Source organism: Rhinoderma darwinii, chromosome 2 (genome assembly GCF_050947455.1).
Source record: "Rhinoderma darwinii isolate aRhiDar2 chromosome 2, aRhiDar2.hap1, whole genome shotgun sequence".
Classification (NCBI taxonomy): Eukaryota; Metazoa; Chordata; class Amphibia; order Anura; family Rhinodermatidae; genus Rhinoderma; species Rhinoderma darwinii.
The window spans coordinates 222,151,089-222,173,936 of record NC_134688.1 but is presented as its reverse complement, the minus strand read 5'-3'; the positions used below and the strand labels follow the sequence as shown (position 1 = coordinate 222,173,936).

The 22,848-nt window shown below is 41.9% G+C and overlaps 1 protein-coding gene across 1 annotated transcript in view; it reads right to left on the bottom strand.

The window, feature by feature from the left end:
* The window catches only part of LOC142741794 (uncharacterized), a 659,023-nt gene that overhangs the window by 562,639 nt on the left and 73,536 nt on the right, over positions 1–22,848 (bottom strand). Inside the window, exons 12-22 of the mRNA XM_075851126.1 lie at positions 20,090–20,209; positions 19,317–19,484; positions 18,399–18,502; positions 18,010–18,088; positions 17,621–17,746; positions 15,046–15,210; positions 14,512–14,747; positions 12,832–13,045; positions 11,449–11,619; positions 10,990–11,085; positions 524–669 (exon numbers count right to left, since the gene is read on the bottom strand). Of these exons, the coding sequence (XP_075707241.1) occupies positions 524–669; positions 10,990–11,085; positions 11,449–11,619; positions 12,832–13,045; positions 14,512–14,747; positions 15,046–15,210; positions 17,621–17,746; positions 18,010–18,088; positions 18,399–18,502; positions 19,317–19,484; positions 20,090–20,209 (1,625 nt within the window). The remainder of the gene's footprint in view (positions 1–523; positions 670–10,989; positions 11,086–11,448; positions 11,620–12,831; positions 13,046–14,511; positions 14,748–15,045; positions 15,211–17,620; positions 17,747–18,009; positions 18,089–18,398; positions 18,503–19,316; positions 19,485–20,089; positions 20,210–22,848) is intronic.

Below are 22,848 nucleotides of genomic sequence, written 5' to 3'. Positions count from 1 at the left end.
TGCAGGCTCTCTCTTCATCTAAGCAAACTGCTTGCTCTCCTGTGTGTTTCTTACTGTGCGAGTCTCCATCCAGACTACAAGCTTTGTTTCTGAATAAAATCTGCTTCCCTATTTTTATTGACCAGCATAGAAGATATTTGCTATTGGCTGGTAGCAGTTGGAGAGGGGAACTGAGCATGTACGTCCTCCCTAATTCAGCTCAGTAGAATGACGTGCACATTACTATAGAGTTTTAACACCAGGGGGCGCCATTATAAAGAAGTAAAGGGAATCTCTCACAAATGGAGCATTTTTGTAACATAATGTAAATTATAAAATTTATAAATTTTTAATGCTGAATTATATTGTAATTACATTTAATACTGGGACAAATCCTTTAACAGAATTTTACATTGTGAAGTTATTGCTTATTGGCTAATTAACTCAATAAGAATATACCTCGCTAAACAGAATTTTACTATTTTATTAACAAAAAATTACAATTCATAAACCAAACATGAGCTAAAGAAAATTCATCACTCACTTGTTTCTTAATGGCAGCTTATTCGCAGCATGTTCTTGTCTTTGTAATGTGTTAACCCTCTGCTTTCCATGTAGGAAATCCAGGAATTCTGCATGAACGTCTTTCTTCCATAAATAGGAATATCTTTTTAAACCCTCTAGGAATGCCTGTAGGATATAACATGCTTACTGCAGTTAAAATAGGTAAATGAGTGCAGTTTGTTAATTAGGTAATGATATACAGTACCCCTGTAATATGATCATCCAGTGAAGGAAAATTACATTTAAGACACCAGTTGGCAGGATTTCAGGGGCATGATAAATATATGACCTAGTAGCTTTAGTGTAAAGGCTTTTAATGCTGAAAATGTACTAAGAAGCTAATCTAGGGCTCCATAAGGACAATGTGGCAGTTTACCAAACCTTCCACTAAATATTTTGAGTAGTACTACAAAGAGTTTGAATACTTTAGTAACCTAAATCTCAGAAAGCTTTTTAGGATGAAAGTAATATGTGATATGAATATTCTACCTCTGAACCTGCAGCAGCTTGCATTTGATACCATTTTAGTGTGAACAAATATGCTTGTAAAGTTCTTCCTAAAATGTACAAAGACAATCAATGGGAATTCAGGTGCAGATTGTTCTGCTAGCAATTGAATGATATGATTTAGTATTACAGTAAGTAAGGACACCTTGTCTGGATTCTTAGTTCCTGCAGTGATGTCCCAACCACGACACGACCACCACCCTCAATCTGACACAAGGTAGTTTTTATAGCTGACACCGGCTGCTGATGGTGCAGACTCAGCTCTTGAGTCTGTGCCACCCTCAGGGCCGTACATTTACGGGAAGGGGTAAAGGCTAGGGACACACCTAGACTTTTTCTATAGAGTGATCAAAACCATAACAAGTGTTTTTCAACCTATGTTCTTGGAGATAATATCCTTTTGTTCTAGCAATGTTTCAAAGTCCTTGAAAACTATCTATTGTGCTATGTTTAACCCTGTCGTAAAGAATAAAGTCCCTCCACTTTTCCGCTGCCTAACCCCCAGTCCTCTTAATCATATTTACTAGCTCTGATCACTCATTTGATCAAAATGTTCAACCCATCTACCTACATCTTAAAAACTGGATTTTAGTACTCACCGTAAAATCTTTTTCTTGTTGAATTTATTGGGCGACACAGCATCATGGGTGTAGGCCCTAGCCACTAGGAGGTTGACACTAGGTAGGAAAATTCTTGACTCCACCCAAGGAGGACATATCCTTCCCACAGACACTAGCTTAGGGCCTGTTTACATCTGCATTGGAGGCTCCATTAGGGGCCTCCGTCACAGATCTGGCCCAAAATACTGGAAATAGCGCAGCTTGCTGCACCATTGTTTCCGGTAAAGCTAAAGACATCATGACGGAAACCCAACAGAACCCATTAAAGTCAATGGGTTCCATAGTGCACAGATGGTGTTCGTCATGTAACAGAATCGGTGCTTCCGGTATTTTTGTTGTTCTAATCCTCTGACAGAGCAGAGCAATGGAAACACAGAATGCAGATGTGAACAGGTCCGAAATCAGTTTGTACAAAAGCAGTAGGAGAACACAAGAAAACAAGCAACAACATGTCAATAGTCCCAGGAGAAAAAACAACCTAACAGCCAGAACAACAAGTCCCAGCCTGGAACAACAAAATAAAAGGGCGGAATCTGTGTCCCCCAATGAACTCAACGAGAAAAAGATTTTACGGTGAGTACAAAAACCCAGTTTTCTCATTAATATTATTAGGGGACACATCACCATGGGACATCCTACAAACACAGCTTCATGCACTTCCTTGCGACCCATACTGTTATCAGAGGAGGCAAGAGAATGAATCTGGTAAAACTTGAGGAAGGTGTGTACTGAAGCCCAGGTAGCAGCCTTGCAGACCTGAGCAACTGAAGCTTGATGCCTGACCGCCCAGGATGCACCAACAACCCTTGTAGAATGGGCTGTTGGCGCCGCCCCTTAGAAAGGAAAAAAAGAGACTCGGTGCAACTCTTTCACAGTCAGTTAACTGCAGACTGCTCCTACGATGTCAAGAAAGGGCAAAGTCTGCTACCTCGGATGAGATGAGGAGAGGAAGAAGAAAGGGAGGACAACCTCTATATTGATATGGAATGCAGAGACCACCTTCAGGACAAAGGACGGGACAGGTCGGAACACTACTTTATCCCTATAGATACAGGAGAGAGAACTCATCCACGGAGGGAACCAGAGAATCTGCCGTGATGGCCTCGGGATCCCGCGCCCTGGTCGTGGTGTAGGTTGGAACCTTGTGGCTGATACGAGACGCAAAGAGATCCGTGTTCGCATGCCCCACTTTTTGGAAAGCTGATTAAATACTTATGGGTAAAGAGACCACTCTCTTGGATTCAGTCTTTCTCGACTTCCAAAATCTGCGCCCCAGTTGCCCACTCCTGGTATATGGACCACTAACAACGAAGGTATGTGGCACTCGCCCATAGTAGGATCCAAAAGGACTCTCACCAAGCCACTCAACACCTGGTGCCACCTTGGTGTCTCAGATAGGCAACCACCGTGGAGTTGTCAATCTGGATTCTGACCAGACGGCCCTAAAGACGAAGAGGCCAATGGGAAAAGGCCAGGAAGATTGCCCTCAATTCCAGAAAGTTGATCTGCAAGGATGTCTCCTCCTGCTATCAAGTATCCTAGACTTTGTGGAGGCCAAAAACTGCACTTTTTAACGTGTTCAGAGTGATATTGTGAAACCTAAGGGGAAAAAAAGAGTACACAGTGCCACATGGTGCAAGATAAACCTGGTGGATAATTGCAATTGCAAGGAGAGGTGATTAAGCTCACCTTTAAAGTTTGTACAAGTCAGGTACAACACTGATGTAAGTATGTATAGATTTAAAAACAGCTGCAGTTTCCCAATCCAGATACCGGTAGCGTAAACGTGGTACTGCAATACGGATAATTGAAATGGAAGAAAATGTATGGATATGCAGGAGAGCGCTGCTAGTAAGAAACAATTAACAATGGTAGATTCCTTGATTTATTTAATATAGGCAACGCGTTTCGACACATGACGTGTGTCTTTGTCAGGCCAAGGAAGTTTCCTAGGCCTGACGAAGACACACGTCCTGTGTCAAAACGTGTTGCCTATATTAAATAAATCAAGGAATCTACCATTGTTAATTGTTTCTTACCAGCAGCGCTCTCCTGCATATCCATACATTTTCTTCCATTTCAATTATCAGAGTGATATTGTGACTGTGAAAATTGTCCTTTCTGGAGGCGGCACTTTACCAGGAGGTTTTCCAGGTAAGGGATAACAGCGACTCCCATGGCGACTCCTCCAAGACCTTGGTAAAAAAAAAAAAAATTGTGAATAATAGAGCTTTGCAATTAATTGCTTTAAAAAAACATCCTCCCTTCCTACAGTGCCACTGCATGTCAACATTGCAGCAGCGCTCAGGTCCATACATCCCCCCACTTTCTGTGCAATGTATGGGATGTGGCATTGCTAAAGCAGGGATATACGCAATGTATGGGTGTCGAGAACATTGCACAGAGAACATTGTGTGAGAAGGGGGTTTACAGTGAAGGAAATAAGTATTTGATCCCTTGCTGATTTTGTAAGTTTGCCCACTGTCAAAGACATGAACAGTCTAGAATTTTTACGCTAGGTTAATTTGTCCAGTGAGAGATAGATTATATTTTTTTTAAAAACTGAAAATCACATAGTCAAAATTATATATATTTATTTGCATTGTGCACAGAGAAATAAGTATTTGATCCCCTACTAACCATTAAGAGTTCAGCCTCCTCCAGACCAGTTACACGCTCCAAATCAATTTGGTGCCTGCATTAAAGACAGCTGTCTTAAATGGTCACCTGTATAAAAGACTCCTGTCCAAAGACTCAATTAATCAGTCTGACTCTAACCTCTACAACATGGGCAAGACCAAAGAGCTTTCTAAGGATGTCAGGGACAAGATCATAGACCTGCACAAGGCTGGAATGGGCTACAAAACCATAAGTAAGATGCTGGGTGAGAAGGAGACAACTGTTGGTGCAATAGTAAGAAAATGGAAGACATACAAAATGACTGTCAATCGACATCGATCTGGGGCTCCATGCAAAATCTCACCTCGTGGGGTATCCTTGATCCTGAGGAAGGTGAGAGCTCAGCCGAAAACTACACAGGGGTACTTGTTAATGATCTCAAGGCAGCTGGGACCACAGTCACCAAGAAAACCATTGGTAACACATTACGCCGTAATGGATTAAAATCCTGCAGTGCCCACAAGGTCCCCCTGCTCAAGAAGGCACATGTACAGGCCCATCTGAAGTTTGCAAATGAACATCTGGATGATTCTGAGAGTGATTGGGAGAAGGTGCTGTGGTCAGATGAGACTAAAAGTGAGCTCTTTGGCATTAACTCAACTCGCCGTGTTTGGAGGAAGAGAAATGCTGCCTATGACCCAAAGAACACCGTCCCCACTGTCAAGCATGGAGGTGGAAACATTATGTTTTGGGGGTGTTTCTCTGCTAAGGGCACAAGACTACTTCACCGCATCAATGGAAGAATGGATGGAGCCATGTACCGTCAAATCCTGAGTGACAACCTCCTTCCCTCCCCCAGGACATTAAAAATGGCTCGTGGCTGGGTCTTCCAGCACGACAATGACCCGAAACATACAGCCAAGGCAACAAAGGAGTGGCTCAAAAAGAAGCCAGTCTCCAGACCTTAATCCCATCGAAAACTTATGGAGGGAGCTGAAGATCCGAGTTGCCAAGCAACAGCCTCAAAATCTTAATGATTTACAGATGATCTGCAAAGAGGAGTGGGCCAAAATTCCATCTAACATGTGTGCAAACCTCATCATCAACTACAAAAAACGTCTGACTGCTGTGCTTGCCAACAAGGGTTTTGCCACCAAGGTATTAAGTCTTGTGTGCCAAAGGGATCAAATACTTATTTCTCTGTGCACAATGCAAATAAATATATATAATTTTGACAATGTTATTTTCAGTTTTTTTTTAATAGAATCTATCTCTCACTGGTAAAATTAACTTAGCCTAAAAATTCTAGACTGTTCATGTCTTTGACAGTGGGCAAACATACAAAATCAGCAAGGGATCAAATACTTATTTCCTTCACTGTATGTACGGAACTGAGCGCCACTGCAATGTTCACATGCAGCAGCGCTCAGGTCAGCGGGCACTGGTGGGAGGAAGGGAGGGTATTTAAAATATAATAATTAATTGCAAAGCCCTCCTATTTTTAGTTAAAAAAAACTAAAGTTAATTTAGATTTAAGTGACATATTTTGGATTTGATTGACCTGTGCCTTTTTTCAGCCTTATCAACTATGTAACTATGTAACTATAATGCATTAAATAGCAGATAATTTAATTGACCTAAAGCGCATTGTTTTATCTAAAGTATAATGTTTTTATGATAGCTTCTTAGTTTTTTGGAGTTCACATCTTTAAATTTCTTTTTACATTGTCCCACCTTGGAAATCTTGTGAAACTTTCCTGGGTGTCCTGAAATACATCAGTGAGTGTTTGCCTGCTGTGTTTGCTCTCTACACCTAAGGCCTGATTCATACGAACACTGCGCATCTCGGACATGAAAAACTGCAGTTTTTCACGTCCGAGGTGCATCCGTGCTCAGCGCTGCGGGACGCGATATCACGCATCCACCTATATACAAGGGGTATACTATATACAAGGGGTGTGTGCTATGTGGCCCTATATACAAGGGGGGGGAGTGCTCCGTGACACTATATACAAGGGGGGAGTGCTCCGTGACACTGTATACAAGGGGGGAGTGCTGTGTGGCCCTATATACAAGGGGGGAGGGGATTGCTGTGTGACACTATATACAAGGGGGGAGTGCTCCGTGACACTGTATACAAGGGGGGAGTGCTTTGTGGCCCTATATACAAGGGGGGAGGGGATTGCTGTGTGGCACTATATACAAAGGGGGGAGCGCTGTGTGCACTATATACAAAGGGGGTGAGCGCTCTGTGACACTATATACAAGGGGGGAGCGCTGTGTGACACTATATACGAGGGGGGAAGCGCTGCGTGGCCCTATATACAAGGGGGAAGCGCTGTGTGGCCCTATATACAAAAACGGGGAGTGTGCTGTGTGGCCCTATATGCAAGGCGGGGAGCGCTGTGTGGCCCTATATACAAAGGGGGTGAGCGCTCTGTGACACTATATACAAGGGGGGAGCGCTGTGTGACACTATGTACAAAGGGGAGGGCTGTGTACAGTGGCGTAGCTATAGGGGTCACAGCGGTCACAGTTGCGACCGGGTCCCGAAGCCAGGGGGGCCCACAGCCCCCCCCACAACACATCAATAAAAAGTTACTATACTAACTCCGGCTGCGGGCCCCTGTTACTATAGTAACTGACAGTACTTACCTTCCTGGTTCCGGAGTGCAGCGGAGGTCCTGACGTCACTACGCAGCGCATGACATCACAACACTATGCGCCGCGCACAACATCGTGAGCCTGGATAGAGTCAGGACAGAACTTCCGCCGCGGCTGAAGAGGAGGGTAAGATTAATATCCCTGTCTGCTGAAGCTAATTGGCGGGGTCCGATTCCCGGGAGCCGGCCAATCAGCTGTTTTGAAGGGGCCATAGCACTCGTACGAGAGCTGCTTCCCCTCCATTCCGGTCACTTCATTCCGGTCACTTGCTCACACTGTGAATCCGTGTCGGTGACTCACAGTCTGAGCAAGTAAGGGAAATGGAGGGGAAGCCGCTCTCGTATGACTGCTGCGACCCCTTCAAAACAGCTGATTGGCGTGCTCCCGGGGATAGGCCATCAATGTTTAGGGACTGGACAACCCCTTTAAGCCTACGATGTAGCAGGCTTAGAGGGCCCATGAGACAGGATCACAGATTGTATGATGCTGTCTGCTGGGCCCTGTATCTAAGCCAATCACAAGGTAGGCTTAGATACATGGCCCATGTGTGATCCTGTCTGATGGGCCCTGTATTTAAGCCTACCACACGCTAGGTTTAGATACAGGGCCCCAGCACACAGTACTCTTATACTGTATAAGATTACTGTCTGCTGGACCCTGTATCTAAGCCTACCCTGTGGTAGACTTAGATACAGAGTCCCACAGACAGTATCACACATGGGTCCTGTATCTAAGCCTAACACATGTGTTACTAATCGTTTTTTGTGTGTTTTCTTACAGGTTCGGTCGTTGGACTACGTCGGATTCCAGGACTACATTGATAACGGCTTTTTTTTATTATCAATAAAATTGTTAATGAGGGTTCTGTGTTTTTTTTTTATTTCAATAAAATATTTTTTCTATGTCTATGTGGTTTTTTTTTAAACTATATTACTACCGCCTTAGTAATTGCCGCCGGCTGATTGACAGCATCCATTGCTATGGCGGGGCTTAGTGTTAGACAGTGCAGAGGCTAACACTAACCCCCTTTATTACTCCGATACCCACCGCCACCAGGGGTGCTGGGAAGAGCCGGGTACGATCCAGTACTTGAACATCTGTAGTGATGGTCGGGCAATGGGGTGGCCGCAGGCTGGTATTATCAGGCTGGGAAAGGCCAGAAACAGTGGCCCTTCCCACCCTGGTAATGCTAGGCTGCTGCTGCTTTATTGTATCTGACTGGTTAGGAAAAATGGGGGGGACCCCACGTCATTTAAAAAAAATAATAATAATAATAATTGGAAAGATCGATGTGGGGTCCCCCCCAATTTTCATAACCTGCCAGATACAACACAGCAGCAGGCAGCATTACCAGGGTGGGAAGAGCCACTGTTTTTGGCCTATCCCAGCCTAATACTACCAGCCTGCGGTCGCCCCGGTGCCAGACCGTCACTACAGATGGTCGGGTACTGGTTCATACGCGGCTCTTCCCAGTACACCTGGTGGCGATGGGTACCGGGGTAATAATGGGGGTTAGTGTTAGCCTCTGCACCTGCTAACATTAAGTAATGGAGGTTGTCAATCAGCCAGCGGCCATTACTAAGGCGGTAATAATAAAGTTTAAAAAAATACAAGCACATAGAAAAAATATTTTATTGAAATAAAAAAACACACACAACCCCCATTAACCATCTTATTGAGAATAAAAAAACGCTGTGATTGAAGTAGTCCTCGAATCCGAAGTAGTCCAACAACCGAACTTGTAAAAAAACATAAAAACACAAAAATAATTAGTAACACATAAAGAAGCAAAACAATTATTATTCTTACCTTTCCTGGGTCCAGCGCTGGAGCCGCAATGTCAGCAAGCTGGGCCCTATATCTAATCCAATCATGTGTGATACTGTCTGCTGAGCCACTGTATCTAATCCTATCATGTGTGATACTGTCTGCTGAGCTACTGTATCTAATCCCATCATGTGTGATACGGACTGCTGAGTCACTGTATCTAATACTATAACGTGTGATACTGTCTGCTGAGCTGTGTATCTAATCCCATCATGTGTGAAACTGTCTGCTGGGCCTTATTAGATCCTATCATGTATGATACTGTCTGCTGAGCCACTGTATCTAACCCTATCATGTGTGATACTGTCTGCTGGGCCACTGTATCTAATCCTATCATGTATGATACTGTCTGCTGAGCCAATGTATCTAATCCTATCCATCGTTTATAGGGTCGTAGTGCTATAGATATGCTATGCTGTCTCCTATACACACACACACATTTTTTTGGGTGGACACATATGTATTGGGGCTATTTTCCCTGACATTTTAAGTCCTTAGTGACGTCCCTGGCTGCTAGTGCTGCATTGTTGGGTGACTTAGGAGACCCAGCGATGCAACTGAAAGCTGCGGACCGTCAACCATGAGAAGTTTGCGGGGGGGGGGCCCAATAAGAACTTTTGCATCGAGGCCCATGAGCCTTTAGCTACGCCCCTGGCTGTGTAGCACTATATACAAGGGAGGGTGGGCTGTGTAGTACTATATACAAGGGGGAGGGCTGTGTGGCGCTATCCACAGGGGTATGTGTGTGGCGCTATTTACAAGAGGGGGAGGGCCGTGTGGTGCTCTCTACAGGGGGGCTGTATGGAGCTATCTATAGGAGCTGTGTGTAACGCTCTCTACAGGGGGATGTGTATGCTACTAGCTATAGGGGGATGTGTGATATCTACAGGGAGGGTGTGTGTGACGCTATCTACAGGGGGCTGTGTGTGGCGCTATGTACAGGGGGCTGTGTGTATGTGGTGCTTTACTTTACAGTGTATGGTATTATTATATTCAGGGGTGCAGAGTTTGGTGCTATTATATTTAGGGGCACAGTGTGTGGCACCATGATCATTTTATTTTTGTTTATAGGTGTGGAAATGTTGGAAAAGTGAGGAGCCAAAGACATCTGAGTGGCAAATTCTGCAGAAATGGGTCATGGTCAGGAGAAGTCATGAAGTCTGGACCAGATGGAGAAGAAAAGAGGAAAAAAAAACTACTAGAATCTGAGAAATCGTCACCTGTGAGTCACTAGATTTATAGAGAATTTGTCACCTCTCCTGACATGTTCAGTATAGGAAATCCTTGTATTTAACAAAAAGTCTTTGTGCAGTCCAGGACTGATAGACAATTCCTCTTGTCAGGAGGATTTGTCCCTGCACAGTGTGATACTGTCAGTATGTGGGGACACAGCCCTGTGACAAGGGGAATCGGAACACCCATTTGTTAATGCTTGCATAAAAAGGTAGTGTTAACAATAGTTACGGTGCTGCAGGGCGATGGTGCAGAAAGGGGTCCCAAGTATGGGTAACAGCCCAAGGCCTATGGTCTACTTAATCCGCCACTGCATCTATGTTTAAAATACAATAAAACATTGATTTATAAAAATAAAAAATGCCTTAAAATGTTTACATAGCCTCTAAAGGGGTTACGTGGGGATGAGCAGTAGCAGTAGTCCAGCGAGTACATACAGTAAAGCAGAGTCGGTGTCACATGTCAAAGATTCGTATAGTCATCAAAGAAGGCTGTGCAACTAGACAACAGGTCCCCCATCAGCGCTATAACAATCTATGAAAATCTCAAAATCAGCGTGACGGGGGACCGGAATGTATATTAGCGAGCATACTCACATACTGCAGTGAGTACACTAATACTTTTTGGTCCCCAGCTAACCCCTTTAATATCTGCCATAAAGAAGTATTGACAAGGTTTTAGCAGAATTACATCCATAAACGACGGCTTACCCACCAATGAATCCCACCAAGCATTTAGAGCTTCAGCATTAGTTTACTGTAAGGGGATACACAATTTAGATAATGTACCAGAATCCATTATTATTTTGGTGAATATCATAAATGGATAAGCATATCAGGATTGTTAGCTTGCCCTTTTAACTATCTTCAGTAGTCCAGAAAGAGGTTCAATTCATGGAGCAATACTGCCATCTAGTGCTACAAATAATGAAGTAATATTGACATGATTACATTTGTCCAGAAGACATTTTGCTCACCTGACTCTCAATGACACCTTTCTCCACCTGCTGCAGGATGTGTCCAACTAACTCCAAAACATCATCATCCTCTGACACATACTCTTGATATCCTCCCTGAAATACAACCATGGTTTACTTTGACTATATTGAAATTTATATAAAGTTAATAAGTTTTAATTACAACACAATTGTGATTATAGTTCTTGTTGTAAACAAGGTCTACACACATAATATTTGGCACACCCACTTGGTAGAACACTATAATTGAAAATGATTGTGAGGGGAATTTATATTATGTTAAATAATCTACTTGCATAAAGGTTAGGCAACAATCAGATAGCAGTAATATAATATGACTCCCTATGGGATCAGATAAAGCAAGGAAACTTTTCCCAAACAAAATAATCCCATTCATGCCACTTAATACACATCTGAATGTGGTCTTCACTGCATCTTTTCTCTGTCGTTTTTCTTTACCTTGACTGTGGAAGAAAGTCCTTTTATATGCGACCCTCTAAAGAGAAACATTTTAAGCCATTCCTCTATATTTTCCATTACACTCATATCAGAAGTGCTCTTATCTAAAGGTGGATTAAAGGCAACTTCACCATTTATCAGTTCAACGTCAATACTCAGAGCAGGTACATACTGTGGAAGAAAAAGAAAACTTTAGGCACAAAATTATTCAGTAATAAATCACATGCACCTTTATATTTCCCATGTTGTGATATCTGACTAGTCTGGTGGTCATTGAGAGAATTCCTCATTCATTACATGCTAATATTCACATTTGAAGCAGATTTATCTATACTGTACAACATCAATGGTGAATCAATGCTTGATCTGTCGATAACACAGATGCCATTTCAAAAGCATCTTTAAAGGGGTTTTCCAACTTTAAGGATTGCCTAATTTTTAGGAGAGGCCATAAATATTTGAGCGGTGGGGGTCCTACTCCTGGCAACCCCGCTTATCAGCTGAACGGAGTCCCCTACTTTATTTACCTAAGGACAGTGCTGTACATACGGTCGTGGCTATTCATGGTATTGCAGTTTACTGAAGCTCAGTCCCATTGTACATCGCACAGCCTCAAATGTATGTATGACACTGTGCCTGGGTTAACAATGAAGGGGACGCAGCGCTTGCTGGATCACCGTGGCTCCTTCATTTAGCTGAACGATAGGGTTGACAAGAGTCAAACCTGAACAGATAAAATATTGATGGCATAGAATAAGGATAGGCTGATAATATAAGTCCTAGAAAACCCCTTTAACATATGCATTTAAAATGGAAATAATTAAAGGGAGTCTGTCAGCACATTTTAGACTAACAAACGGCTGTCCCCGCTAGTTAGCGATAGGGTAAAGAAAGATGTACATACCAGTGAGGTGGATCACGGGGCTTGCATCAGGTTAAAATATAACTTTTATGCAGCCGCGCCAAATGCTAATTAGGTTAGAGAGTCCGCCGAACTAGGAAGTGTCCTTCATCTAGCGCTCCAACCACTTCCCACCCCTCTGCAGTTGACTGACGGCTCTAATTTTCTTCATCGTCATACAAGCAGAACCGTCAGTCAACTACAGAGGGGAAGGGAGTGGTTGGAGTGCTAGATGAAGGACACTTCCTAGTTCGGCAGACTCTCCAACCTAATTAGCATTCGACGGGGTGGAATAAAAGTTATTTTTTTACCCTAATGCAAGCACTATGATCAACCTCACTGGTATGTACTGTATCTTCCTTTAACGCGAAGTAGCAGTGCCGGACGTTTGTTAGACTTAAAAGTGCTGAGTAGCAAGAAATACATTTAAATAAGTGACTTGTGTGAGGGGCACAAAAAAATAACCTGTTAACTCTTCTTACATGGTAATCCAGCAGTGTATTTAGCAGGGCAGCCAGGCTGGATATAGTCGTTTTCTTTAGACCTTGCAGAACTATAGCATCAATGTGCATAATGAATTCCTGCCATGCAGGTGATGCTTCACTAATACCACAAGCTGCAAAACACTGCTGCACAAGGTTGTGAATCTTGTGTCCGTCAGGAACAAGTAAAGCTTTCAGCTCATGTTCAATTTTCCTAAAAGCCACAAGACAAAAAAAAAAGGTTATTCATCAACAAAATATCAAATGTATAATTTACATAAATGTAACCCTTCAAAATACTTTCAAATGTCAGTAGAATGCTGCTGCTAGGTACACACACCATACACTAGCTACACTTAGGGATCCCTCCAGCACAAGACCTACCCATTGACAACCACCAGTTAGTTGCATTCTACTGCCTTTTAGTTCTTTGCTACAGCGCAGCGGGAGCTTTGTGTGCCGACATATGATGCTCCCTAGGGTGCCGTATGTGAGAGATATTGAATTGAAGTAATGCTTTTAAGGGAGAATACTTTCATAGTACGTCATGTGATGGATTATGCGTTGCATGCCGTGGTACAGTAAAAGGCTGGGTTCACACACCCTATTTACGGACGTAATTCGGGCGTTTTAACCTCAAATTAAGTCCGAAAATACAGCACCAAAGCGTCGGCAAACATCTGCCCATTCATTTGAATGGGCTTTACGATGTTCTGTGCCAACCGTCATTTTTTTACGCGCCGCTGTCAAAAGACAGCGCGTAAAAAAGACGCCCGCGTCAAAGAAGTGCCTGTCACTTCTTGAGACGTAATTGGAGCCGTTTTCCATTGACTGAGTCATTTTAGCCATAACGGAGGCTGCCGTGTGAACATACCCTTCGCACACAGATTCAAAAACGTCTCAAAATACGGAGCTGTTTTCAAGAGAAAACAGCTCCTAATTTTCAGACGTTTTTTGTGCCACATGCGATTTTCGCTGCGTTTTTCGCTGCGTTTTTTACGGCCGTTTTTGGAGCTTTTTTCAATAGAGTCTATGGAAAACGGATCCAAAAACGTCCCAAGAAGTGTCCTGCACTTCTTTTTCGTGGCCGTTTTTTTAGGCATCAATAAATGCAGCGAAAAACGCTCCGTTGGAACAGAACACCGTTTTCCCTTTGAAATCAATGGGCAGATGTTTGGAGGCGTTCTGCTTCCGATTTTTCGACCGTTTTTCGGGCGTTGACGGCCCGAAAAACGGTCGAAAATAGGCCGTGTGGACATACCCTTAAGCCACATGTACCTCTATGTGTTACCGATTACTGCACAAGTATATGTGTCTTTAGAGAGGGAAAACAGCTTACCAGTGCAATGAGGGCGGACGATGTGAGTGAGCATATTTGTACAGCTCTGTAGAACAGACAATGTTGGCACAGGGGGCAGACTAAATACTCAAGCAGTACACAAATGAGTGAAGTGAAAAAGGGGCTCACCTTTAACTAGTGCTGGTTCGTGGTCCAGATCAGGAGCTAACAATGAAGTGGTTCACTTTTTATCTCAACAAGCTTTTATGTAAAACTATGTAACTTATCTACCTCTGGTTGGTGATTTATCAATACAGTCATGATTTCACTGGAACTATAGTCAATTATTACATAAGTACGATATAAAATACATCAATATTGTGTGTATAAAGGTGACATACTTTTGCTCTGTCATTAATTCAGTGATAGAATAGCTCCTTTGGGATTCCCGGCACGTGAAAATATCAAGATTTGCTGTGCACCAAGCTGCAGTGAGCTCACTAATGGCTTTGTAATTATTGGTAACAATACTGAAGTTGTTATAGAGGTCTTCACAAATGTAGGAAGTAGCGAGTTCAGTATAATCCATGCTCTCGACCATGCTCCAAGTGAACACGTTCATTCCATCTCTCAAAATCTGCTGGGAAAAAGGCAATGACTTTGAAATGTATCCACTTATAGAACAGTAAACGGGAAATGAATGTGCAAAAGGTCATACATTTCAGACCTTAAAGTGATGATTGTTTGCCTCGAGTACTATAAATTCTAAAAACCTCCCAAAAAATTGTAAGTTATGAACATGTAACTGTTCAGCTGATAAGAAACCCTTTCAGCCCACTGGAGAGCCACATATTCTATAGATCTGTGCTCAAGCCAACAGATTTATTTGACATAAAATATTTGTTGTGGTTAGTACCATGGACTGTACAATATACCTCAGAAATCTTCAATAATTTCTTCTCAAACAGTGCCCTCTGGTGGTAAGAGATTGTTTTTACAACTTCATTGTATTTGGATGCCACCATTTCCAAACGAGTACAAAGCACTTTAAACCTGTTGTTATTCACATGGCTGATAAGACATCCATCTGATTCTGGTAGCTAAAAAAAAAAGAAAAATCTTAAGCTATGTATGAAACAGAGAATAAAAAAAAAATTAGGGGGCACCCAGCTTGCCCCCCTCTAAATCCTCGCCTGGTTTTCATGTGTTACTCCCTTCCTTCTACCATCTGTAGGTTACCAAGAAGAAAATGTCAGATGGAAGAAAAGTATCACATGACTGAAGAATCATACTACACACAGAATACATTTGTAGTCTGTTATCATGGATACACATAGATCTACATAAGAGTTTTATTCACTAAGGCCCCCTGCACAAGGGATTGAAATGCCACAAATGTTGCAGTGAATATGCAGATTCGCTGCAGAAAAAAACCAAAACAAAACCTACATCTAAATCTACAAGTGTGTGCTTTGTTGCAGATTTTTCCGCAATAAATACGTGGCAAAATTCAGAAGTGCTATGTGTGGAGGTTGGTGCAAATTTTGGTGAGGATTCACTACGGATTTCACCTCTTCTGCATTGAATAAAGTGAAATCCGCTGTGAATAATCGAAACAGAATGAGCAAGATGCAGATTTTTAAAACCGCAGCATTCTCTGATATATGTGCGGAAAATGTTCCACAGCACGTGAATGAGATTTGTTCAAATCTCATCCACTTGGCTGGTACTGTAATCCGCACTCAAAATCCGTAGCATTTCCGTCCCATGTGCAGGGGGCCCAAATGGTAGAATATTATTAACCAAAACTATTTTCAACATTTTTTTTTTATTTTAGGGGAAAAAACTGTTAGCGAGGGAACATAATTAGAAGGATCCTTAACAAGGTGTGCATCACAACAGATGAATACATGGAGTCTGACTTGTTCTATACAAATATAAATGTTAGGGCAGATACAGACGAACGTTGCGTTTTTGCGCGCACAAACAACGCTGCGTTTTGCGTGCGCAAAAACCATTTGAAAGCTGCGTGTGTCATCCGTGCCTGATGCGCGGCTGCGTGATTTTCGCGCAGCCGCCATCATAGAGATAAGGCTAGTCGACGCCCGTCACTGTCCAAGGTGCTGAAAGAGCTAGCTCTTTCAGCATCCTCGACAGTGAATGCCGAACACAATATCAAAAAACCTGTTGAAAAAAAAGAAAAAGTTCGTACTTACCGAGAACTTCCCGGCCGTTGCCTTGGTGACGCGGCCTTGGTGACGCGTCCTTGGTGACGCGTCCTTGGTGACGCGCCTCTCGACATCGGGCCCCACCTCCCTGGATGACGCGCCAGTCCATGTGACCGCTGCAGCCTGTGCTTGGCCTGTGATTGGCTGGAGCTGTCACTTGGACTGAATTGTCATCCTGGGAGGTCAGACTGGAGGAAGACGCCGGGAGTTATCGGTAAGTCAGAACTTCGTTTTTTTTTCTACAGGTTCATGTATATTGGGATCGGAAGTCACTGTCCATGGTGCTGAAACAGTTTAACTCTTTCAGCACCATGGACAGTGACTATCTCCTGACGTAGCGTACCGATAATTTTTTTGCCGGGTTCGGCCAAAACGAGTTCGGCTGAACCCGGTGAAGTTCGGTTCGCTTGTTCGGCTTCGCTCATCGCAAAGACACTCCGTTTGGATGTTCGGAAACAGAAAAGCACGTGGTGCTTTTCTGTTTACATTCATCCTTTTGACAGCTGGTGCGCTGTGTCAGTCGGTTCGCAGGGAAGTGCTTCCGTGCAACCTGCGTGGTTTTCACGCACCCATTGACTTCAATGGGTGCGTAATGCGCGAAATACGCAGAGTTATTGAACCTGTCGCGCTTTTTGCGCAGCAGACAAACGCTGCGCAAAAAGCACGGACTGTCTGTACTGCCCCATAGACTTGTATTGGTCCATGCGTGCCGCGTGAAAACCACGAGGCCCACACGGACCGAATACACGCTCGTGTGAATCCCCCCTTAATCTAATCTTATTTATGCTATTTAGAAAATAGACATTTTGAGTGGAAGCTAATACTGTAGAGTGAGTAGGGTTGCTGCTGCTATTAGGTTAGCCGAGGGTAGAATGTTAAAGATACCAAAGGAAGACTTGAACGACTTCATTAACATCTTTTGACCGACTGCTGATTTATAACAGCTATATTTCCCAAAACATCCATAACCATGCACGTGAGCAAGCGAGAATGTTTAATTAGAAAGGGAAATAAGTTGCTGTCAGAAACCTCCTTCTCCTGCAGGGACAAAGATCTGGCATGTTGAAATGCAACATTTACCATTGGGTTGTCAGGATTCCCTTATACACATCATAATATCAACTGATCCCAATACAATTGGCGGGTTCGCCCAACTGTAATCTGTGCAGCTTTAGTGCACTATATTTTCTGCTGTTTCCTATAGCTGGATAAAATGACAGGTGGACACCAATGGGTGGCTTCCTCCTTTAAAGACACCAAAAATATGATCAATATTCTCTACCTTCAGTTTGAATGGAGGTTTTAAAAAGTACTCTTCTTCACGTAGATAGACCAGCAGATCAGAGTTAAGGTTGATCTCTATTGTGTACAGATACTCCACTCGTTCATGGCTTGAAGCAGAAGATTTCTGGAATACAAAAAAAAAAATATATATATTTTAAATATATTTAAAGGGGTTAGCTCCCTAGAACAATCCTTTTTATAGTCCTATAAGAGTATATGAAAGTCATCATGAAGAGACCACTTATTTAAGGTTTGGTCAGTTAAAATCAGATTTTAAGAAAATCTGAATATTTTTGGATAACATATTAAAAGAGTTACCATTAGATAAACAGATGTATGAGCAAATAGCTAATAAATAGCAGTGGTTTCTTAAGACGTCATACTTACAAGCAATGGGAGCTTTAATGAGTCACTCAGTTCTTTGTTCACTTCTGAGAGCCAAGAAGTCATTAGTCTGTTCTCAAACCTTTCATATTTATAGAAGTAATGATAAAACAAAAAGTAAGATAGTACAGTGGTGAACATATGGGACAAACAGCAGGTATTTTATACATGACACATTTTACCTTTTCTTTAATTATGTAGTAAAATGTGCCTGTTAGGTATCGCTATAGTAAAGTCTGTGCTATGAACAAAATTACATAAAAGTGAGAAAAGTGGATGGTGTTCCTTACAAAAGGCATGTAATAAATGAACAGTCAATGTAGAGACAATAATAAGCAGCAGTGACTCTATATGTCAAGATTTGTGGTGACATTTTGTAAGAGCATATGTACCTTTCCAGTTCATCTGACAGTTCAGTATAGAGGTGTCTTAGTTCCCAGCCCTTGTCTCCTTCAAGAGTTAAAGGTGACACTGTCCTCAATTTTACCATAGGATCCTCAAGAAAGAAAGACATTTGTTAATGTATTATAGAAGTTAGTCTTATTTGATTAAACACAATATTCAACTGACACATATGAAACACGACAATGATTATATGCCTTGGGACATGTTTCTCAACCAGGGTTCCCTGGATTCCAGTCCAGTGTTCCCTAGCAAAAAGCTCAACTGTGTGTTGATCTTCAGCTCATTCAAAGATGCTTGGCATAGGATAGACAACATATTAAACAAGTCTGAGCCATTAAATGCTTTCTTTGCCCCCACATTGACAATCTGAGGGTGCTAACATACAGTAAATACACATTGTGGTAAACTCGGACCAATGTTATGTTATGTTATACAGTAGTATAGGAGTAACTGAGCAGTGTGTTGTCTGTGAATGGTTCTTTATGCCTGATGTCATTGTGATAGTATTGACTGATCCATGATAGGTGAAGTTCCTCAGATGGGAAAACAGTTTCCATCATAATAAAAAAAAAAGTTAGGATTCACTGGACTAAAGCAACTTGCTTTACAAGAGATGGCCGTACATAGACCATGACAGAAGTTAAATACTATACTTTATGTCTCTGTTGTTGTCGTGGTCAAATTTTTTCCTAAATTTTTTAGTTAAACTGAAGAGTTAACTAATCACCAGCAAGTTGGAAAATTGTTAATGTGATAATAAACATAAAATCGTGCCATGTATGCTCATGTAGAGATATGAATAGACAGGAACAATGAATGTAGTTATAGGAATATAGCGCCGCCCAAGATTGTTATATTGCATGCAATGGAATAAATAGTTATCAAAGCAGCATATAAATAATTACCGAGATCCTTGCTCGAAGTCCCTTTATCCAGAAGACTTTACTGATGGTGGGTGTCATGTTCACATGCAAAGGAGGATTTGATGCTATTGCTTGGTACATGTCCTTGACCTGGCTTAGTTCTTCCAGAAACATATTACGTAAGTAATGATCTTTATCCTTTAAATATTCCTGAAAAATATAAAAAATAAAAAGAATTTTAAATAGATAAAAAAAATTAAGTGTATTGTATTTAAGAAAACACACAATATGAATACTTTACAGTATAATACAGCAATTATAAAAAATATAACACTGGAAGGTTGAAATGGCAGAAACCTGTTCATCTGAGCTGACAATCTAAATCAATCTGAACATGTATACATTTTCAGGACTTTAATATACTAATCAATACTTGCAGATACCACACAATTATCAATTCAAATGTCAGACAAAGACAGCAGACGCCCCTGTGCAACAACAATATTGCTCTCCAATAACTCATCACATATAGCCGCCCCACCCCCTTACATCTCTCTAACAATCTATTATTAATTGTGATCATGCAATTCACTAGCTCAGTCCGTTACATCTAATAGACAGAAGGAATCTCTGTTTAGGTTACCTACTGGGCTCCATTGCGCATATGGTATGTCGGCGGCTGGAACTTACATTTGGAAAGAGTGAAGCTATAAACTGCAGTATACCTAAACAGTGGAACTGATTGCAGAATAATGGCATAAATAATATCAAAGTACTCAGCACATCCCCCAATGGTAAAGGGAATAGACTTTTACCTTAACAACATCTCTTCTGGTGACACCTTCAAAAACCTCCAGCAGCTTGAGCTGGGAAGGAATAGTAGGACATTGATCGAGACTACTTTTAAGAATATTTCCAAGCTGATGTTCCAGACTCTGTAGAAAGAACAGTTAACAGAATTACTCCACATGTTCGCTTTGGTCAATATGTGACAGAATATTATGCAGAGAAAATATAGAATTCATCGCATCCACTGCTTGGTCCAGTTTATATGTTGTATTTACATTGATTCTGGCACTATGTTTTTTTGGAGCGTTCCACCATGAATCTTTATGGACTCCATAAATGTATTAACTAGTATATATGTCAATATTATGTAAATAAAAAATAATAAATATTGTTAACCCCTTGTGTTGAAGCCAGTTTTAACCTTCCTGACAAAGCCACATTTTTTTCAAATCTGACATGTATCACTTTATGTGGTTATAGCTTTGAAATGCATTTACTTATATATGTGGGGCACATTTACTACTGTGTCCAAGTATAAAAAGTGTCAAAAAACATTAAACGCGCCAATGTACACAACAGATGCACCAAAAAAACTGCAACAAAATTCTGGCACAAATCAAAAGTGATATAACGAAGAGAAAAGTGTTTAACAGGTCATGCAAGATCCGCCAAAATTATTATACAACATGCTCCGCTGTGATACATTTGGAGCATTTTGTGCCTACATGGTCTGAGTTTATGCTATCAAATTATTAGACAGCATTAGTAAATGTAAGCCATTGTACATTCTGTTAGGACCTGTTCACATTAGCGTTTGCCTTCTGTTTGGGCTTTCCGTTCATCTGTTTCATCAGAAGAACAGATGAAAGGAAAGACAAACGTATAGTTTCCGTTTGCATTACCATTGATTTCAATGTTATTTTTCTGTTTCAGTTTGTTTCAGTTTGCCTCCATTCCGCTAGGTTGCCATTTTTTTCACAGAAACAATAGCTCAGCACATTACGCTATCGTTTCCTTGAAAAAAAACGTAAACCTAGCGGAACGGAGGCAAACTGAAACAAAGAAATACCATTGAAATCAATGGTAATACAAACGGAAACTATACTTTCCGTAAGGGTAAGGCCACACGGTGCGTCGTTGATGTGTTTTTTTTGCGGTATTGTTGCGTTTGAAAACCGCATGCGGTCAACTGCATGCATCTTTTGCCTCTGTAATGCTGAAGTTCTGTTGCGTTTTTTTACACACACAGTTTATGGACATAGTTTTCACTGGTGTTGAAGTTTGTTAGGCGCTTCCTGTATATAGTTAATTACAATGCATTGCAGAACTGTTAGCAAAAATGCAAGCAGTTCGACAACAACATTGGCAGCGCGGTCATTAACTGCATGCCGTCGAACATTATGGAGATGTGTTTAACCGCACAAAAAACACATTGTAATATAATAGCAGCAGTCTGTCCATAACAAAAATTTCACCATTGACTTCTATTAAAAATGACTTGCTGCAGTTTAAAAATGCAACATAAACGCAACGTGGCCACACTGTGTGGCCTTAGGCTGGGTTCACACGAGCATGTTCGTTCCGTAAAGGACGGAACATATTTCGGCCGCAAGTCCCGGACCGAACAGACTGCAGGGAGCCGGGCTACTAGCATCATAGTTATGTACGATGCTAGGAGTCCCTGCCTCGCTGCAGGACAACTGTCCCATACTGTAATCATGTTTTCAGTACGGGACAGTAGTTCCACTGAGAGGCAGGGACTCCTAGCGTCGTACATAACTATGATGCTAGGAGCCCGACTCCCTGCAGTGTGTTCGGTCCGGGACTTGCGGCCGAAATACGTTCCGTCCTTTACGACCGAACATGCTCGTGTGAATCCAGCCTTACCCTTAGTCTTTCCATTCAACTGTTCCCCTGAAGAAACAGATTAACAGAAAGCCCATACGGAAGACAATTTGAACAGGCCCTTCGTGGTAAATTTTGGTCGATACATTCATTGTTTATTTATGAAAAACACCAACATCAATTTTTAAACATCCTTTTATTTTCTTTAAGACATTAGGAAGTTTTTAAGTTTAGCCTTCATTTTTCACATTTTCAATAAAACAGATATGTGATATTGGATCATTTTCCACAATAAATAAATTACCAAGTCTCATATTTTTGACTACTTTGTTTGATGTAGCTCTCTTTATCTACTTTTAAGACTTGTGTGAAAGTCTGATGGAGTTTTAGGTATAATTTATGCAGAAATATAGAAAATTCTGATGGGTTCACAAACTTTCAGGCACCACTGTATGTGGACATAAACTGCTGATTGGGCACACTGCAGAGTTCCCAATGGAAGGAGCGCCATTTGGATTTTGGAGTGCAGATTTCGCTTGTTTATAGTTTTTTGTGGGGTTTTACTGTTAGGCTGGGTTCACACGTGGCGGAATTTCACTTAAATTCCGCTGCGGACACTCCGCAGCGTTAATCCGCAGCGGAGCCGTTTGTCCATTGACTTCCACTTTAATTTAGCAGTGTTCGTTTAGACGATGCGTAAAATTCCGCTGCGGAGCATAGGCTGCGGAGCGGAATTTGGTGTCCGCAGCATGCTCTGTCTGTTGCGGAGCAGTGGCGGACTCATGGCGGAATTTCTCCATTGACTTCAATGGAGATTCTAATTTCCGCAATGAAGTCCGCAGCTGTCATGCACATGTTATGTGTGCTGCGGATGCGTCTTGCTTTTTTAACTTGACATTTCTTCATTCTGGCTGGACCTATGTATTTCTAGGTCTACAGC